At 33.8% G+C, this 21,535-nt stretch overlaps 1 protein-coding gene across 1 annotated transcript in view; it reads right to left on the reverse strand.

Moving 5' to 3' along the window:
* LOC130450181 (centrosomal protein of 290 kDa) overlaps window positions 1–18,389 on the reverse strand; it is a 93,839-nt gene extending 75,450 nt beyond the window's left edge. The window contains exons 1-6 of the mRNA XM_056788413.1: window positions 18,180–18,389; window positions 14,427–14,512; window positions 8,919–9,104; window positions 7,663–7,798; window positions 5,366–5,502; window positions 4,706–5,092 (exon numbers count right to left, since the gene is read on the reverse strand). Coding sequence (XP_056644391.1) covers window positions 4,706–5,092; window positions 5,366–5,502; window positions 7,663–7,798; window positions 8,919–9,104; window positions 14,427–14,512; window positions 18,180–18,279 — 1,032 coding nt within the window. The 5' untranslated portion in view covers window positions 18,280–18,389. The remainder of the gene's footprint in view (window positions 1–4,705; window positions 5,093–5,365; window positions 5,503–7,662; window positions 7,799–8,918; window positions 9,105–14,426; window positions 14,513–18,179) is intronic.
* Window positions 18,390–21,535: the final 3,146 nt, after the last annotated feature.

Below are 21,535 nucleotides of genomic sequence, written 5' to 3' on the forward strand. Positions count from 1 at the left end.
TCACAAAATGCATTACAGGAAGCGGATTAATGGAAACGTCAGCAATAGCTCGGAAATTTCTAAATCAATATAACAAAAAATAAATACAAAGAAAATGTTTTATATAGGGTGAGTCATGAGAAACTTTACATGCTTCTATCGTATGTAAAGTCCCTCAAGGAGGATAACATGTAGTTACTAAAAAGTGTTAACTCCTCTTTTTTATTAACTTACAGAGTTATTTCTGAAATTGAACATTTGGCTTTTCAAAGTTTTTCATGATGTAGTACACTACTATGAATCATTTGACTGGTATTAGCTAAACTAAGAAATTCTAGGACCGACTTTGAAAAAATCAATTTAGTGTTTCGTAAATTTATTTTTTTTTTGTTCAAATTAATACCCCAGTATTTATATACGTCATTACGGTTGTTCAATGTTTGGAAATATTTCATCGTTCACTTGAAACTGAATAAGATATTATACAGGGTGCAATATTGAATGTTTCCAAAGTCAATCCTGAAATTTCTAATTTTATTTAATATCAGTTAAAAATCAAATTAGCTGTATAAACATTATAGCCATCTGAAATTTATGGTCAATTTCACAAATCAGTCTGTAAATTAATAAAGTAGAAGATATCCTTCCTAGGGACTCTACCTAGGGTAGAAATACATTAAGTTCCTCATGACTCACCCTATATGACCTGCAGTCTGATATTATCGTCATATCGAAATCTGAGGAAGGCAGACAAAAAACCCCTCAATTGTCTAAATTCGGAATAAGTTGCTTAAAAGAAAATCAACAGGGTAATTAGAGATTAAAAAGCTATTTTATAAGGAAGTAATAATTCTTATATGGAACACTAATTTGAGTTGAGACAATACCATCAATTTAAAAATAGCTTTGTTACAACATCTAACTAGATTTAGGATCGCAGCCCTTGTGTTAATACTAAAAAAAAGTCACGAGCAATGTGTATAAAATAAAATGCAGATTGCCAGCAGACCTATAGATGAAGAAGAAACGTTACCGATGGAGAAAGCCTGTGTAAGATATTATTGAAGTGTTTAAAAGCATCACTGACTAGCGTGTCGGCATTTTTAGGCTGAAATACGAGTTTATTATTTACTTCACCTGATCCACAAAAATTCTACAACAGGTTATGGGCCCAGGTGTGTAGTGGAAGTAAATAATTGTTCGGTTTTTTTTCGGTGTAACGGAAAAGTGAAGTGCGGGTGCGACTGAGTAAAAACTAAGTGCATTCGGCTATCGTTCGCCGGTCAAGTTTGCCATAATGGAAATTGACAAACCGAAAATAGATAAACTGCGTGATGCTGACAACTGGTCGCAGTGGCGGTTTGTGATGCAAACGCTATTGGACAGTGACGACTCGTTAGAAATTTGTGAAGGGACAGAACAACGGCCAACTGAAGGATTTACGGACTACCAGAATATACTTAAAAAATGGATCAAAAGAGAGAAACTTGCCCGTAAGTTGATTGTCACAACAATTGAAACAAAACCCTTGCAGTTAATTATGAATTGTACAACGGCTCATGAAATGTGGTCAAAACTGCACAGTGTTTACGATCTTAAATCCGAAGAGAGCCTTGCGTTGGTACAAAAGCAATTTTTTGAATTTAAGTGGAGTCATGATGGTGGTATTGCGCATCACATATCAAGTCTTGAGCAGCTGGCAAACAAGATGGATAAGTTGGGTGGTAAGATACCGGAATCTATGTTGATAACGAGAATACTCTCCACATTACCACCTAAATTCAACTTCTTTCATAGTGCTTGGGATTCCACAGAACAAAGCAAACGTACTTTAGAAAATTTGACAACAAGACTACTAACTGAAGAACTATGATTTGGCAATTCTGAAAATGTTGAACATGAGTCTAAAGTAGCGTTAGTTTCAGGAAAGTTTGCTGGAAAGAAAAATCGTTTCGGGAAGTCATCTTCAGCTGATTCTGTGACGCGTTGTTCGTTATGCCGCAAAAACAACCACACGTTTAAAGACTGTCGGGGTTGTTTTTCGTGTGGCTACAAAAAACATCTATTAAAGGACTGTCCAAATAAAAGTGAAGGCTCGTCAAGTAAAAGAGAGAAGCCTTTGTTGGGAATACTACCGGGAGTGGACAAAATCATTGGCTCATTGATTCTGGAGCTTCGCAGCATATGACAAATCGACGGACCTGGTTTGTAAATTTTAAAGAATTTGCAAAACCAACTATGGTTTATGTAGGTAATGGTGCCGCCGTGGAAGCTTTTGGAAGTGGTGACATTGATATGGAGACATTTGTAAACGGTGAGTGGTGCCCAGGAACTTTATGTGACGTCCTCTATACTCCGGAAATGTCGAAAAATTTGTTTTCGGTTCGCGTAGCCGCTAAAAAGGGTATCGATTTCACTCTGACGCATAATGGTACTCAATGTACATTTCGTAGAGGTAAAAAATTGGTGGCTGTCGGGATCGAAGCGGGTAACTTATATCAACTTTTAATGCGAGTGGTTTCGCCGGATAATGCTTCTGCCGCGTCAGTGGATGATCAACTGCAACTTTGGCATGAACGGTTATGTCATCAAAATAAACGACACGTGCAGATGGTTATGAAAAATCGCGGAGTTGAACTTAAGTTAAACAATGAGTTGTGTGATGCGTGCGCGTTCGGTAAACATCACAGACTCAAGTTCGGTACACGTGAGAATATTGCATTACAACCGCGTGCAATTATTCATTCGGACGTGTGCGGACCGATTCAAGTGGAAAGTCCAGGTAAGAAAAGATATTATGTACTTTTCAAAGACGATTACAGTAATTATCGGACTGTTTATTTTCTTCGTGAAAAATCGGAGGTCAAAGACAAAATTGAACTTTTTTGCGCGGAAATTAAAACACGCTTTGGTAGAGACATCATTGAAATGCGTACAGATGGTGGGGGCGAATATGTGAATAAGGAGGTTGAAGATTTCCTGAACAAACGAGGTATTAAACATACAATAACAACTCCTTACTGCCCGGAGCAAAATGGAAGTGCCGAACGAGAAAATCGTACCTTAATGGAAGCAGCACGTTCTATGTTACATGCAAAGCCACATTTGCCGCAGTTTCTTTGGGCCGAAGCTGTAAATACTGCTGTATTTGTTTTGAATAGAACAGGACCAACCAAAATCAAAGATCAAAGCCCATATGAATTATGGTTTGCTGAGAAACCCAGAATTGGTAACCTAAAAGTTTTTGGTACGGATTGTTTTGTCCACATACCTGTACAAAAACGTAGAAAACTGGACAAAAAGGCATTGAAAGGCATATTTGTCGGATATCTTGAACATCTTGATGGGTATCGTATTTGGGTTTCGGAAAAACATGATGTGGTATTAAGTCATGATGTGATTTTTAAGGAGGAGAAAATAGTTTTAAAATCAACTCAATTTGAGAATACATCAGAAGAAAATCACGATGAAGATCAGATACCAGAAATGCTGCAAGAGCCAAAAGAAGTTTTGGAAGAGGTGTCTTCAGAAACTACAACACGTCAGTTACGTCCCAGGGATAAAATCAATGCTCCAGATTATTACGGTATTCCTGTAGCGTGGGTTGCTCAGAGTGAGCCAGAAAGCTTCGAGAAGGCGGTTTCATCAGAACATTCGACTGAATGGTTACGTGCTATGCAAGAAGAAATGAGCTCCCTGCAACAAAATGACACGTGGTTGTTAGTTGAAAGACCTCCTGACAAAAAGGTAATCGGAAATCGTTGGTTTTTTCGTATCAAGTATAAAGACAATGGTGAAATTGAGCGGTTTAAGGCGCGTCTTGTCGTAAAAGGTTGTGCGCAGAAAACCGGGATAGACTTTAATGAAACTTTCAGTCCCGTGGCTCGTTTTGAGACTATTCGTGTTGTGTTAAGTTTTGCTGCTATGGAGAAGCTTCATCTACGACAGTTCGACATCAAGACAGCTTTCTTGTATGGAGATCTTGAGGAGGAAACTTTCAAGGAACATCTTAAGGTCTACTGTGATGCGGATTTCGCGAGTGACGTAAATACGCGAAAGTCAACTTCGGGAGTAATTTGTAAGTTCGGGGGTGCGGCTGTAACGTGGTTCAGTAAAAAACAACAATGTATCGCGCAATCAACGACTGAATCCGAATACGTGAGTGCGGCTATGGCGGTAAAAGACTTAATTTGGTTAAAGCGCATCATCAGTGAAGTAGGTTTAGAAAATGTAAAAAATCCATTGTTATGTATCGATAATCAAAGCGCACTTAAGTTGATAAAGAACCCAGAATTTCATGCTCGTACAAAACATATTGATGTTAAGTATCATTTTGTTGGGGATGTATATGCTAAGGGCGAATTTGACGTCATTTATGTATCTAGTGACGAACAGGTTGCTGATATTATGACGAAGCCTTTACCAAAACCTAAATTTGTGAAGTTGTTTTCGGAAATTGGTTTAGTTCGAAATAATAGCTTATAGACTGTGTGAGTTGGTTAGTCAGTTATACTTTTAGGGAGAGTATTGAAGTGTTTAAAAGCATCACTGACTAGCGTGTCGGCATTTTTAGGCTGAAATACGAGTTTATTATTTACTTCGCCTGATCCACAAAAATTCTACAACAGATATAAGTATAAAAAAATTTTCAACCAAATTGTAAGGTGAGATCAGAAGAAATATTTTTTGAATCTAAACCAATCTAATGTAATGTAATTATAAATACTTCTTCGTTTTTAATTCTTATAGTTTCTTCGGCCAACACCAAATTGTCGTGTAATTTTTGACATCGATCATGTGTCGTTTTCAATTGATTTTTCATCTCTGCACCATTTGCCTCCAATTCTAAAACTCGCTCATGTTCCAACTCTTTTTGTTTTTTTAATCTACTTAAAAGTGTAGTCGATTCCTCCATTTCTTTAGTAGCTGTTCTCAACTGAACTTGCATTTCTAAAAGTTGCTGTTCTCTATCGTGTAAAGCCCTTTGAAGTGCTGCAAGTTGAGACGGTTCAGGATCATCTTTTGGAAGACTGGATAGAGAAGAGTTTAAGCTTGGTTCTTTTAGTCGGTGCTTGAGACCTTGTATTTCCTCGTTTTTGGCATCCAAAGATTCCTGAAAATAGATTTATTTGTTGAATTTTTTAAAGCTTTCGTGACCATCGTCCAATATATACAGTTTTTGGACTGTTCAGCGGTCGTCGGTTGTGTCTTGTTCTTCACGATTCACCAACACGAGACGTTAGCATCTTCAGAAGCTAAAGTTCAACTTATTGCAGCTTATGAAGATATACCAATCTGTTGTGTTTACAAGACATAACCGACGATGGCCTTAACATAAATTAATTTTTTATTTCTTAAATATCTTCTTGACATTGATATAGCTTACCTGTAAGTCTTTCATTTGATTTTTAAGTGTATTTAGAGTATCGGTTAATTGGTCTACAGCTAATTGCTTTTCTTGTTTAAGATTACTGTATTCTTCTTTCAAATGTTCATTTTCTAACGACAGCTTTTCAATATTCTCTACAAAGTTAATTCAGTTACTAACTAACCTTTGTCAATTCAATTTGAATTAAAGTTTTTTCAAATCATTCAGGCCATCTATATAAGACAATTAGAAGTGGTAGAGTTTAGATTTACTACAAACTAACTTGGTAATATATTTTTGAGACCCTGTCTGTATTTCCATGTCAGTAATTATTCGCTACTAAAGAATTGGAAGAGAGGATACAATACAAAGGACTACTAATTCTTATTTATCGCGTTTAGAAATAATCTGAGATGAACTGAGCAACAGAGACTGATACGGAGCGCCATATATTAGATTAGACGAGCTATGGAGTGACAACTGTAAATCTATCTCGCTAACACTTTAACCTATTGATCTATTGTGTAGTCGGACTGATTACCAGTGAAATAGCAACCTGTCTGGGAATTACGCGGCTAACCTCCTCTGGACAGCCTCAAACTTACAGAGTTGTTGGTTTGTTTGTTGTCTTTGGTTCCTCGTAGAAACGATAATATCAGAAGTTTCACCGATGTTCTTCAGATGATAATTCACCGGACAGTGTTCAGTGAGCATGCCAGTAACTCTTTCTCGCTCATTTTTGCTTAATGAAACAGCCTTTTAGGACCACTGATCTTAATAACATATATATTTAAGAAGAAGCAACGGAGTGGTGATATGAAAGCGGCAATTAAAATATCTGGAATAAGTAAATCAACGGAGAGACTATCCATTATGGGTTTTTAATGTTTACGAATCAGGTCTATTTTGGAAATGCCAAATCGAACATTTGTATCCCATGGAAACAAACGTGTATCAGGATTTCAAGCTGCAAAACATCAACGAACTACTTGATGTTGATCATTCCGAAACCCCAAGAGAGATTAAACAAATATCCAAATCGACTGTGCCTGTAATTTGGAAGTCGAAGAATAAACCATGGATAACTTTGAAAATGTTTCGGAATTGGTTTACTGAGTATTTTTGGTATGTATTAAAAAACTTGAATCAAGAGCACTACTATTAATTGATAATCTTCCAAACCAATCAAAGGATTTATCTGACTGAATAACTTTTAAATAGATATTTGAATACACTAGATATTCTGTCTATATGTACGAAATAGAGAAGGGAATAGTGGACTTAAGAAAACAACTGGCCCAGATGAAGTAAATCTAGAAGATAACGAAGAAATAGTGCAAGAAACTGTAGTAAGAGTTTCTAGTAATGAGTTCAAGGAATTCAGAAAACCAAGAAAAGCACTAGAACATTGAATATAGTAATTCTAAGTAAGAGCATAAGGAACATAAATTATGGACAAATTTGCTAAAGATAACTGAAATTTTTAAAGAAACTTCAAGGCAGATAGAGTGAGAAAGAGAAAACGCAAATCATAAACATTGATAAAAGTCGGAAAATTGGAAATACTGAATGATCTGAAAGTGAACCACTGACGTGAAATTTCATATGTATATTCGTTTACAAAGATATGAATTGTTTTTGTACTTTTATAAAAAATATTATTAGTAAATTTAATAGTTAAATATTCTGATGGAAAGTATACCCCGCATTTAACTATATTTATAAAATCCTTAAAGACTATAATTTCGAAGATTCATAATATAAAATTAGAATTGATTCTCAAAAAATTCATCACATTTTTATGAAGCGTACATAATAAGATTTATTATTGTATCATCCTATGTATCACTGCGACTATAATATGGTCAGAAGTCAAAACAAAAGCGAAAGTTTCAATAGAATTTAAAAGAGAAACGTAATCAAAAAATAATGGAATGGAAAATAGAACTGGATCATTATACGAAACACAAAAGCTCTATCGACAATATATTCGAATAATGTCAAGAGACAATTATATTGTAGGGACAATAGAACTAAAAAATATTTCATAAAAATGGAGTATGAACTGGGGCAAGTAGCTAAAACAAGGTTCATCTTTCAGATGTAGAAATAAGTTCAATCAAATAAATAGTAATAAAACTTTAGCTGATAGATATTAACTTTCAAAGCTTCTCCTAAATTACAGCAGATTTATTTCAAGTAGGCCGACATAGGACTTAATTTAAACTTTTATTGCAAATTACACAAACAACCCAAGTAAACTATATTAAAAGGGCCAAATTCAAGATTTTCCAGATTCTGCTTATCATACTCACCAGAGTTTTCTCTTAATTTCTCGTCTTTAACTTTCAATGAATCAACCATCGAGACAATTTCTTTAGTTGCTACCGACAGTTCATCTCTTACTTTCGATAGTTTATCTCTCAAAACAGTATTTTCATTCTCGACTTCCTAAAGAAATAGCTTCAGTTACAATCAAAACTTCTTTTATAAGCGTCATCATGTATATTTTTTCAATTTTGATTTGTCTAATAATATTCGTTTTAACAATATCCACAAAATGTCAAAAGGAATGCACTCTATATGAATAAATAGTAAATAGATTATTTTTTTTTTCTATTTAAGAAGCAAGTACAAAAAGGTAAACCTTTCTTTATGTTGTAGGGTTCGGGAAAGATGTGCCTTGTTAACTGATTCCGCACGCTAGCGCTTCACCAAAGTAAAGAATCCAGATAAATTGACATTCTGGACATCTGCAAGCGAACCTAACCCCGTCTGCCTGACGAGTAAGTCTGGCAGATACTGCTTTAAATGGTATTTTGTTGGAGAGTTCGGAAGAGCATCTGTCGTGGAGGTATCGGTGAAACAGTGTCTATAAGTCGAATTGCTCTGTATTGAGTCGAGCATCTTCAGGATATAATTGGGCGCCAAGCTCCAAATTTGCGACAAATTCTCCAAAAATGGACGAATCTAGACCTTGTAGAGAATTGCCAGGTGCAATTGCAAGGTATCTCCAATCTTCAATAAAAAGAATAGTTTCACATGGAAGTACTTCTCCTATCAAACACCTTTGAAATAACTGATATACAATTTATCTTATTACTCATTACCTTGACGTTATTTGTGGAAAAATAACTAGCCATTGCAAGGGAATCTCTTTGGTGGCAAGTTATCTGATGGACCACGTACAAACCCCTGCTCAATTTTTATACACAAATCAACGCTTTGTGGTCAAAATAGCGACAAGTCACTCTAGCCAGGAGCATTTTGTCAAACAAGCGGGCCGCTCTGCGACACAATCGGCGCTGATTACGTAGTACATATTTGAAACGGACCTCGCGTGGTGTAAAATATATCCAGACTTCTAAACTTTGTAAGTCAGTTTATACTAATCCTATCGAATTGGAATAAACACCATTATTCTTGTTAAGTTAATTTTTACTTATTTTCGTTAAAAAAGAATATACTTTTTTTAAATATTCCAAGCCTATTATTGAAAACGTCATAAAATTATGTTGCCAACAGTTCTTAAAACTTTAAGACCACTTCTGAAAACAAAGAATAATAATACCTCTATTTCCCGTAGTAAATCGGATATTTGTCGATTTTTGTTATGCAAAGTTTCTACCAACTCCTTTTGTTGATCTTTAATACTCTCCGAATAATCTGATTCACTGGTCGCTTCCTGTGGTACGGACTGCAGCTCATGTTGTAAACGCTTATTCTCTTTTTCGATAACTTTGAGTTTATTGTTGAGCTTAAAGAAAAAGTTGATCATTGATTATCTCATAAGAATCATTCAATTAATGCGAAAATTTTTATAAAGGATTGAAATAACTTTAACCCAATTTTATGATCCCATGATATTCTCAATATCAGTCTGAAAAACACGTATACAGTGTATTCTTGGTGTATACAATGACAAATTATACCCCCAACGAGATGTGGACACAATGTTTTAGGCCAATTATCAAAACCGAGAACACGATTTGAGGACAAAAGTCGAGAATATAAGGAGGTTATCGCGTTATGGGTAATATAGAATACTCAGATCGCATTGTGGGTAGATTCACTCACATGGGTTCGACATCTAAGCCAAGCGTACTATTCACAACGCGATTTAGACAAATTCAATCCACAAAAAGGGAATATTAGTTAAACTAGTTTGAAGCTGTTTATTTGGTAGCATAAATTTATTTATTTTTTCTCCCTAATTTTTTGGGTTCGTAGGTTGTTTCGCTCCTACTTTGGGGACATTTTCAAAAGTTAATATATCATGATTAACACGTTGACTGCCAACTACGAGATAACTCGTAGATTTCTAGGACGAGTTATTTCGTCCGGTGTTTACTTGCCATTTTTGTGCAGCCACGATTAAACTCGGAATATATAAGTGCTAATATCGATATATGGTTTCTGGGAAAAGAACAAAAAATCAATGCTGGCTTGCATGAACAGAAAATTTATTAAAAAACGAACAAAAAAATTCACGAAATAAAATAATATTTTGTTTGTTGAACATCTTGAACAAAGGGCTGGCTTTTCTTTAAATGCATAAATAACGCGTTTCTCTGCGATTTTTTTTTGCTTGGATACATATACGACATGGCTTTGTCGGCGCTGCTTCTTTTCGGTAGGTGGTAGACTCTCTAAATAATGAAGCTCTTGCAATTTCATTTATTTTGAAACTGGTTGAATCTCTTCTCCAATCAACGCGACGACGAACTTGATCAGTTTTATTTTAGAAGAAGTTACTTGCCACTTTGATAACTTATTAGATTTTTTTATTTCAATTTCTTGCGCAGCATATAAATTAGTTTGTTCCACAAGTAATGCAAGAAATTTATCCGAAAAAAATAAATCCTCTAGCGTTTGTACTGTATAGTTTGTCGAATCCAATTTCACACCAACATTTTCTTGGAAAATAAATAATTCAGGTTTTTTTGAATTTCTGTCCACAAATTATCATTCGCATTTGATGTTGCTTGGGAATCATTGACATTATATTCTGAACTTTAGGTTCGGAAATGACTTCATCTTCACTATCACTTGAATTCTGGATATTGATTATTCTTCAAAGTATTTTCGAGTTTTTTTATTACTTCACGGTGATATTCTGGACAAGTTAATATTAATGCTCTATCTGTTAATCATATAAAGACACTATTTTTTGTGATTTGGGATGGCATGAGTTATAATTAAGATATCTTCCAGACCATGTTTCTTTTGTATAATATTTAGTGTCACGTCTAAGAAATTCATTTTGTTGTTGTTTTCAATTTATAAAGTGAATTGGATACTTGGGTTAAATTATTAAAGTTATCAAGAAATGTTTTGCATTTGAAACTAGGAATTACCGCTAAACAGTCGTCAATGAAAAACATATATGGTAACATATGTAGTAACTATGTTTTTGACTATTATTTTTTTTAGACCTCTATTAACAATTATATGGGTACATAATATGATACTAAAACTATGTATTGATTATTTTTGCATTTAGAATCAACTTTATTTTCGATATTTATAGGAATACTTATTGTCAGTGCAAAATACCTTTTAGTCGCACCTGAGAACACTTTAACTCGAGCCCTTTGCCGATATATTTGCGGTAGTTCGTAAAGGATGTTTTTGTATTATCAGAAAATTGCGAAATATACTGTAAGTCAACTTAAAGAAGCTTATTCCTCGAAATTGATCGATTTAGTGGCCCATTTTAGACGTTCATTGTATCATTATTAACTTTAATTACTAAGAACAATACATTTTTGGAGCAAGGCGGCCTCTATCAACATCTGAAGCTTCAACCAAAATTGTAGTACCTTCTGACAATGAACCAGAACGATTATTTGACTTCTATAACATTTTAGTAGTTTCTAATTTCATCTTGTTATGTGATTTCTCCCAGTCATTAAAAATTCTATTATTTCAAGCTCCAAATAGTCATTGGCCCTTATGTAATTGTTTTTATTTAGTAATTAATTCTCATTTTTGCTAGTCATCTTGATCTTGTTTATTATATATGCTTTCTACTGTTTCTTCTATGTTGCCCTAGTGAATATCTTCATTTTCTCTGCTTCTCATGACTTCTTCCAAGTCTTCTTCGCTGCGTAAGTTGTTCATAATATTATTTGGTAAATCTGTGTCGCTCAAGTCGTTTATTTGCGAAGTTCGTAACATAACTTCCTTGGGGCTCTATGAAATCGTGTTGTGGGGTTTGTTAATCTGCCCAAAACACGTACCAATTTCGGAACAATAAAGGATGTTTCACTCGTTCTTCTATGAATTTTGGCAATATGTTATTTTAAGGAAACTAAAGAGAAACAGTAATAATTTTTTTCAAAACATACTTGCGATGTGAAATAGTTATTTGTATGCCAAGGACTGGAAGTTGGATGAGTCTGAAAATTGCGAGACGAGCGAAGCGAAACCAGCAACAGACGTATCCAACAAAGTAGTATTTCAGCCGCGGCGTACACAACATTTTTTAGACGACGCATAAGAATGTAACAAGAATTCTATTATATTTTCTCTGGTTAAAGTTTTTGATTTTTTTGCAGTTTACCCTTTGTTTTGTTTCTTCTGGAAATTGATGAGTTTTGGATATTTGTTGATGTGAACATCTTGTTTTATTTCGACAGTACTTTTAATCATTGAAATGTAGACCATAAAGTAGAACTTTTCCAGATTTTAGATTTTTCTGAAAAATAAGCGAGCATTACGTTTTCCGTTGGGTTTTTCGCCTTTTTCTGGTGACATCACTTCATAAATAGCTCGTACCTTGCACGAGATTTATCCGGCAACGGATTAAGAACGGTCGCATTGCTTTCTTCGGTTAGATCAGGTGGCATGGATTCGAGTAACTCTTCATCGCTGATATTTTCTTTTTCATCACCATTCATTGTTATTCATTAATATAGACAAAACAAATAATTATCCGAAATCATCGAAGTGAAACTGTCAACTGTCAACATTGAAATGGCTAAAGTCGTCTAAGAAAATATTTTTTTTAAATGTTCGACAAGAGGCAAAAAGAAAAAAAATCTTGGATAAAAATTATACAGCATAAAATTTTCATGTCTTCAAAATTTTGGCGAATATAAAAATTAACCAAGTTAGGGCTGTTAAACTCATGGACAAAACTAACGCACCACTGTAATTAATCTAAATATTTACAATATAAACACAAAATAAAACTAAGTTACATTGAAATAATATTAAACAGCTAGTCGACTAACAAAAAGTTAGTCGACAATGACCTTAACATAACCTTAATTTGCCTTATTTCTTCTATAAAAGTTTATTTTCGCTGGAAATGCATAAATAAGCTATCACACATACCTACAAATTGAAAAAAAAATCAGTAACAGAGAATAAATACATATGGGTCAACCATAATACCCCGTAGGCTCTGTTCTACTTCTAATCACTGCATCTATGCATCACGACATGCTTTATATGAAATGTTCAACAAAACCTTGTGGTATAATCTCCCATTCTTCAATAGCGACCTCTATGAGTTGGTTGTGATTAGAAACAGGGAGACTATGACTTCGAATCCTCTTATTGAGATAGTCCCATAGATGTTTTATAGGATTCAGATCTGTACAGTTAGGTAACCACTCTAATAAAGGAACACCGACATCATGTGAGTAGCCTGTCTAGCCACGTGAAGATGTGCGTGGTCCTGCATGAATAAAAAATTAGGCCCAATAAACATAGCAAAAGGCAATAACGTTGTCTAAGTAATATTGGGCATTCATATACCTTGTACGTATAGGTACCAATTCCGTACCTGCATTGAAGCAAATTCCTCTCCAAAAAGTTTAAGACCACTACCAAAATGTACTTTAGGAGAAACATTACAGCAAGCAAACCTTTCTCCTTGCCTTCACCAGACACGTTCACGTCCATCTGGAGCTTTAAGGATAACTCTAGTTTCATCGGAGAACAGAACCCGTTTCCAATCATTGATAGTCATTCTGATGTAGTCTAACAAAATTTAATCTCTGAAATGTGTGTTCTCTGCAAAGCGTTTTTTGACTGGCCTTCTGTTGCTTAACCCTGCTACATGTAAACTTCTTCTAACTATTCGAGACGGTATATCGATATTTCGAACGTCTGATAATTTTTTAGGAGCTTCCAGATTGCTGGTAACTCTCCTGTTTCTAAGAGCACGTTGCCTCAAACGATCATCAATTTGATTAGTGCAACGTTTCCGCCCTGGTCTTGGTCTTCGATGGTCTTCGAACCCATTTCATTATGTCGCCTCGCTATGGAATAATGTCTTCCTAACAAACCAGCGACATATCGCATTGAATATCCTTAATTCAGGAGAGTCGATACTCGCACTGCCTCCTCCTTTGACGAATTTCTTTGGCGGCTCATTTTTTTACTTGATATACTCTCAAATGAACTTCCAAATATGCATGTAATAAAAACAATTGTCATCAACAGCTTGATTCTAACAGAAACTTTAATCAGAACTATTTAAGAAAGTGTTAACACAGTTTTAGTCTAAAACGAGGTTTAATACAAATTACTATCAAGATTATGTGATACTACAGTTAACTTGAATAACAACTGTCACTGTCAAACAAGATCCATGGTCTTCTTGTCGCACAGTAAGTTATCAATCAAAGAATATCGAAAAAAATATGAGTGGTGCGTTAATTTTTTCCAGGAGTTTATAAGCTAGAGGATGTTAAAAACTATAAAAAAATTCATGTCGCTGAAAAATCTACATACTTTCAAATTAAAACTGTTATGAGTGATGAATTTTTTTTAATATGTTTTTTTATAAATTAAGCATCAATTAGGTCGGATGTTGCCACCTTGTGGACGGCCGAGATCTCCGGAATTGGAAGACGACATGTAGAAGGTTTTCCACAAAAACATACACCTTAGAGACTTACTAGATAAAATAAAAAGTACATGCTATTAAGTACACGTACACGTAGTACTAGTACAAGTAAAAGAGAACGCTTACAAAAAAATAAACGCGCTCTTCATAAACTCAATCTCACTATTAGCTTAGTTATTGGAAAGATCAGATTAATACTTTTGGGAATAAACTTACTTTGCTTAACTCATCCTCGTGTTTTTCATTGATTTTAATAGCTTTTTTATGTTTGACTTTTAACTCCAAGTATTTTTGTTCCAAATCTGTAAAATTTATAACAATATACTTTATATCTATTTATTGTCAAATAAGTCTCGGAAATCGGTCGTTAAATCGTAAAATGTTATAAATACCAATTTATTACATTGCTTTCAAAATAGGTCCTTATCAAAATGATGCAAGTAAACCAATAATCCAATTGGCAAATCATTTCACAAAGGATTTCCAGGTCTTTTATGTTTTCTATTGGTATTATGATAAATAATAAAAATAAAATTTAGATCAAATGATTGTTTCTAGCTTTTAGTCTATTTTTATGTGCGAGAGAGTGATAAAAGTCAATTTCTAATCCAAAGCTAAGTACGGTCATTTTAATTATTATTATAGAATAATCTAAATATTGACGACATGTATTCAAAAATGTACGTGAGCTAATACAAGTTTTTGGTCTTTTATTAATATTCTATAACCATAAGCTATTTATTTTATTCTAATTTAAAAAATCTCTTCCCGACAAATTTCAGTAGAAATACGTTTGTTAGGTTTTTTATTTAGTGAGGAGGTATAAGTAGTGCAATTATGAAAAATTTGGAAGGGCCGCATAAACGTTGAAAAATCAGTCCTTCACCAAATAATAGAGAAACCTCAATATATAATTGATTTAAATCATTGACAGACAAACAATTATGTAAAATTGTTGAGGACACAGTGGAAGTGATTAGAAATACGGTGGTTATAACTAACGCGCGGATTTCTAACTATTATGCCATAAGTAATTTTTAATGGCAGATCTATTTTAATCACATATAAGCATGAATTTTAATAAGAGAATTCACAGGGTTAATTTTTTTGTGCCAGTTTTATGCATATTTTAATTTTAATTAGTGGTGTATTCGGTGCTAATTTTATACATTTACTTTTCGGTATGTAACAGTTTTTAATATATTTCCGATTCATTGATTTTATATTACCTAAGCCACAATGTGACAACATCGTACTAGCGTTACCCAGCATATGTCTATTGTTCGGGGAATACCGTAGGCCGATTGCGGAGAGTTTGGGAATACCCTCGGCAGCTTTTATTCGATTTCCAAATATCATTTGACTTAAACAGTATTACCCGGTTGAAATCGCGGAAGGCGAAAGGTTAGAGTGTATTGTATTCCTACATAGTATAATATTTATGTAACAATGCCTAAAGTGAAGCCATCGGTAGAAGAATGGATACGAGGTTACACAGAATTGAAATTTGAAAACAATAAATTAATTTGCAGGGCCTGCCTTAAAGTGGTAAATTTAACTTATTTTATATACTTTTTAAGAAAAAAATCGAATCATGTTACAGATAAACAGCGACAAAAAGTACAATATAGTTCAACATACTAAAATTGCAGTTCATCAAGAGAATTTAAATAAATTAAAAAAAGAAAAAAATAAACAACACACTTTATTGGAATCGATGGTTGGCTCTTCAACAAAAATTGAACAAAAAGAATTTATCGTTGATTTATGTAAAATGATGATATCTTGCAATATTCCATTAACAAAACTAAATAACAGTAATTTTAGTTCTTTTGTACAAAAATACACGAACAGACATATTCCTGCCGAATCCACTTTACATAAAAACTATATTGACTTGCTATATATGGTTTTGTGTAGAAGAAACTACAGATTCATGTGGTCGATATATAGCGCACTTAATGATAATAATATTGATTGAAGATGGCTCCACCAACGGTTCTAAGCGGTTCTAAGCAGTTAGAACAAACAAATAATAACACTATTACAAGATTTATTCACGGTAAGTTAACGAAATTCTTTTTGCCGAACCCCGTTCCAAGTGAAAAAATTTTGCTTATGCTTTCTGACGCGGCTGCCTACATGTTAAAGGCCTATACAAATTTAAAAGTTTTTTATGTACATTTAACACATTGCACTTGCAATGCTTGCCGCATGTTTCCTTTAGTAAATGATTTGATTAAAACTGGAAAGAAAGTTTTCTTAAAAGCTCCATTGAGGATTTAATTATTTCGGGATAGAATGACAGGAGTACCACTTCCTCCTGAACCGGTTATTACCAGATGGGGTACGTGGCTGGATGCTGCCAACTATTATGCGGATCATTTTGAGTCTTTTAAGGAAATTATATTAGAGTTTCCTAAATCGGCTTCCCAACAGATTGAAAAGTGTCAAGAGATTGTAAAAAATGAAGAGGTAAAACAAAACTCAGCATTTATTAAGGCTAACTACAGCTTTGTTAGCCAAGCTATCACAAAACTCGAAGACAAGACACTTCCTCTTGTAGAAGCTGTGGAAATAATCGAAACATTTAAGAACGAGACCTCCAAAGTACGTGGGCGCTTCAGGAGTTTTAATTTTTAATAAATTGACTGAAGTCTAAATAAAAATGAAGGGTATAGAATTTTAAACCAAATAGCAAATGTTATTAAAAGAAATTGTGTTGAAGATCTTGCGATAGACTGTTCCTAAATTTTAATATGCACCAATTCCCAGCGTGGATGTTGAATGAAGTTTTTCTCATTTAAAATATGTGCTAGAAGTGATAGAAGAATGGGATTTACTGTTGACAATTCCATTTGTTCCTATTATTTAGTGATTTTTTGCAAGAAGTAAGTTTATGGATTGTTTAAGAAAAAGTAGTTTCTTTATTTACATTATCTTATTACGAAATGACTTTTATTTTTATGTTTTTTGTGTAAAACTGTGTTATATTAATAAAGATATTCGTTTTTATAAATTCCTTGCTTTTTTTAAATTTCATGCATATTTATGAGCTTATTTTCAGAACATTTTTAGCTTTTTTATGCTTAAAAATCGATGCCATTGAAAAGAAGCAAAACCAATTATTGGGTCAACCTTCAGGGTCTGAGAGAAGGGAAACTATAACCAAAGCATATCTGCAGAATGTATCCACCTAAGTAAAAACTATCTACGGATACAGGTCCCTGCCGCCTCAGTAGATACCCGAAGGCGCTAGACTTAATGCGACTTGCATCATATTTTGTTGCCTTTCCACATTCTCTAAAAGTGTGAAACACTAAGGAACTCCTGATGAAATTATTGAGTCACCAATGTAAATACTGGTTGAGACACTTCAGCTTCTGATTTGTAAGAAGTAGATCTACATATACTGGTGACTTTTTATAATAAAACTATCATTTATGAATGTAACGTTCTTTAAAAGTCAAAGTTGAAGCTCCTATACCGAAATAACAAGTATAACATAATGTTTTTAATATACCTTGTGGAAAAATAAAACATTATAAGCAGGTTAATTAGCTGAAAATTGAAGTATACACCTGATATATTCATCACATTTATACCAATGTTATTTATAATACTCGAGGTGAAACTTGAAATAATATTTAATTGTCCACTAAAAAAATGCTCCTTCATTTTATCAATCTCTCATCATAAAAATAGACTTGTTCTGATTAGTGAAGAAATTATACTTGCTATTTTACTACACTTAATACTCTAAATAACATAAAAAAGCAACTAGAATGACAAATCTCAATAAGGACCATTTAACATCGTGTCATAGGTCATTATTTTTTACACCTTCACCAAGTATAAAGTGAAATTCACAAAAATGAATTTGGGAAGAAATAAGAAATAATAAACGATCTTCCTTTTCGAAATAAAATGTAAAATTATATTTTTTTTTGTTATCAAAATTGTACTCACTTTCATATTCAATAGAGCTCGACTTTCTTGATTTCGAGCTCCTCACGTCTGCTTCACTTTCTTGCCTTCTCGCCTCATCTTCAGCTTGCTTTACAGCCATTTCTTCTAACTCGTGAAGTAACGTTTCCACCTGTTCGCCTTTATACTTTAAAATTTCCTGACAAGCCCTTGAAGTTAATTAAAACAATTGAAATTAAAAGCTACTCAGAAAATTTGGAAAAACATCCACTAAAAATATTATTAACTACGAAATTATTCTATTTAATTACTATGTCACAAAAAATCCATTCATCAAAATGGCCTGTTCACCAACTCATTCCCTTATCTAAAACTCTCTTCTACTAACTGTTTTCCATGTTTTTTATCGAAAATTTTCATTTATTGGCAACATCTTCGCTCCATATTGAGCTGACCTATCTGAGCTTTGCTTTTCGCCAAACTTTCTTCACTAAACCATCTGTCCCGTTGTTTGTTATGTAACTATACTGTCATCTCACTTCTCGATGCTCTTCATCTATATCTATATACAGTGCTTTTCAGATAAAAGTATCCACCTTTAATAACTTTTGTAATACTGGTATTTAGAAAAAATCGAAAAACACGTCAATTTATGTTGGAAGGGGCAAGCATTATGGCTTAGTTAAACTTACTGGAAAAGCCACCCCCTCACCACTAGCAGCATCCCCTTTATTTTTTTAAATTACATATTTTTTATGTAAAATTTGGATACTCCTCTTTGAGCTGATTTCAAAAATGTATAATACTTGTAGGTTAAAGTGGTTAGTTTATGAGATAATCAATTTTTCTTTTAAGAGCACAAATTTTACTTATTATTTACTTTCACCTTATTTGCCTGTACTAAAATGGGTTGTACAACAGTTCAAACTCTTTAATCTTTTTAACTGTGCTATTTATTATGAAGTTACATTAAGTGTTCAAAATGAGTACCATTCACTTCCATACAATGGTATAATCTATTTTGAAATGCCTCTCTGACATTTCTTAATACGGCTGGATTTAATTGTCGACATTCATTTTCTATCCTCTCTCGTAAATCATCCAGAGATTCTGGTTAGGTAGCATAAACTTTTGTTTTTAAATACCCCCATAAAAAGAAGTCTAGGGGTGTTAAATCCGGTGACCTAAGTGGCCATTCCATCATCTGCCCCCTTCTACCTATCCAACGAGCGGGGAATATTTCGTTTAAAAATTGTCGGACAGGCATAGCATAGTGTGGGGGAGCTCCGTCTTGTTGAAATACCAGTAAATCTTCGGAAAGGTTATCATCATTTTCTATTATTGTTGTAATACGTGGGTCAACCCCTTCCCTGAGTAACTCAAGATATGATTCACCATTCAAATTTCCGTTGATGAAGAAAGGTCCGACAATGTGGTCACCTAGGATACCACACCAAACGTTTACCTTTTGGGGATGTTGTGTATGGAATTCACGCATAATATGTGGATCACTTTCAGCTCAATATCTACAATTATGCCTACTTACTAAGCCATTTAATGAACATGAGCATTCATCAGAAAAGCAAATATTGTTTAACAATTGTGGATTGTTATTGATAATTTGCGTCATTGATTCGCAAAACTCTAGACGACGATCAAAATCATCTTCATTCAACTCGTGCACCAACTTAACTTTATATGGGTGGTACTTGAATTTATGTAGAACTCGGAAAACTGTAGAAGATGAAACACCGATCGCTCTACTTATTGTTGACAACGATTGGGGTTGTTGAGCCTCTAAGCTGACTTGCCCTAAAATTGCCACTTGGATTGCTTCGTTATTTACGAGTCCCTCTCGCTTATGCACTTTATTGCAAACAGACCCTGTTGTGGTAAATTTCTCCATCAGTTGAATTACATACTTATGAGTTGCATGTCTTCCGTCATGTAATTCGTTAAATATTCTAGCAGCAGCTCTTGCACAATTATTATTTTGGTAGTATAAACCTACAATTTCAATTCTTTCTTGCAAAGAGTAAACCATTTCGGAGAAACAAAATAAATAATGTATCAAATTACACTATCAATAGTGACTACAAATTTTAGTTGACAATGTCAAATTTTAATAAAAAGTAGAGTTTTTTGTTGTTTGGATTTTTTAAGTAGAATAAATAGCACAGTTAAAAAGATTAAAGAGTTTGAACTGTTGTACAACCCATTTTAGTACAGGCAAATAAGGTGAAAGTAAATAATAAGTAAAATTTGTGCTCTTAAAAGAAAAATTGTTTATCTCATAAACTAACCACTTTAACCTACAAGTATTATACATTTTTGAAATCAGCTCAAAGAGGAGTATCCAAATTTTACATAAAAAATATGACAAGTAATTTAAAAAAATAAAGGGGATGCTGCTAGGGGTGAGGGGGTGGCTTTTCCAGTAAGTTTAAATAAGCCATAATGCTTGCCCCTGAAAAGCACTGTATATAATAAAACTAAGTCGATAAAATGTGCGTGCCGATAAAACTTAAAAAGGAGTCCCGACACGATAAAGGGACTTATGTGGTGTGATAGCCCTTTATCCCTCCTCGAACAAGAAAGTTCCCGTTTTAATCTAAAGGGCATGTTTTAAGGGACTTTCCGACCCTTCAACTTGGAAATTAAGTCCAGTGGCGCCATCTGTTATCGAATATTTGAACTTCGTTCAAGACAACTATGGAGACTATACACTCCAATAGTCATAGTGTATAGTCTCCATAGTTGTGAGCCATTGCAGCATGTGTAGTAGTGGCGCGAAATTTAAAATTCCAATTTCAATAAAATCTTAAATTTCATTTGTTACTATAATAAAGTTGTTAAATTTTGTGTATTTATACGTCATTATTTAACGTATATTTTGGAGTTAAAGTGACATAATTTTAGTTATCCAAATTAGTTCTCAAAATATTTAAAAATTTAGGTTTTTAAATTTCGCGCCTTTACTACATACGCTACCGCTACAGAAGCTAGAAAGTTCCCGTTTTAATCTAAAGGGCATGTTTCTAAAGATATAAGGAACTTTCCAACCCTACAACTTGGAAATTAAGTATAGTGGCGCCATCTGTTATCGAATATTTGAACTTCATTCAGGACAACGATTGTTTGGGTTGCATTTCCAAAAGCGTTGCGAGCAATTGTAGCATGTGTAGTAGTGGCGCGAAATTTAAAATTCCAATTTCAATAAAGTCTTAAATTTAATTTGTTGCTATAATAAAGTTATTAAATTTTGTGTATTTATACGTCATTAGCTAATCACATCTCTGGCCACAAGTACAAATACTGCAATTAACAAAAAACATGAGATTTGAATTATCAAGAGATGAAACAACAGCACAATTTTCTAAAATACTTTTACAAATCGG

Source organism: Diorhabda sublineata, chromosome 11 (genome assembly GCF_026230105.1).
Source record: "Diorhabda sublineata isolate icDioSubl1.1 chromosome 11, icDioSubl1.1, whole genome shotgun sequence".
Lineage (NCBI taxonomy): Eukaryota > Metazoa > Arthropoda > Insecta > Coleoptera > Chrysomelidae > Diorhabda > Diorhabda sublineata.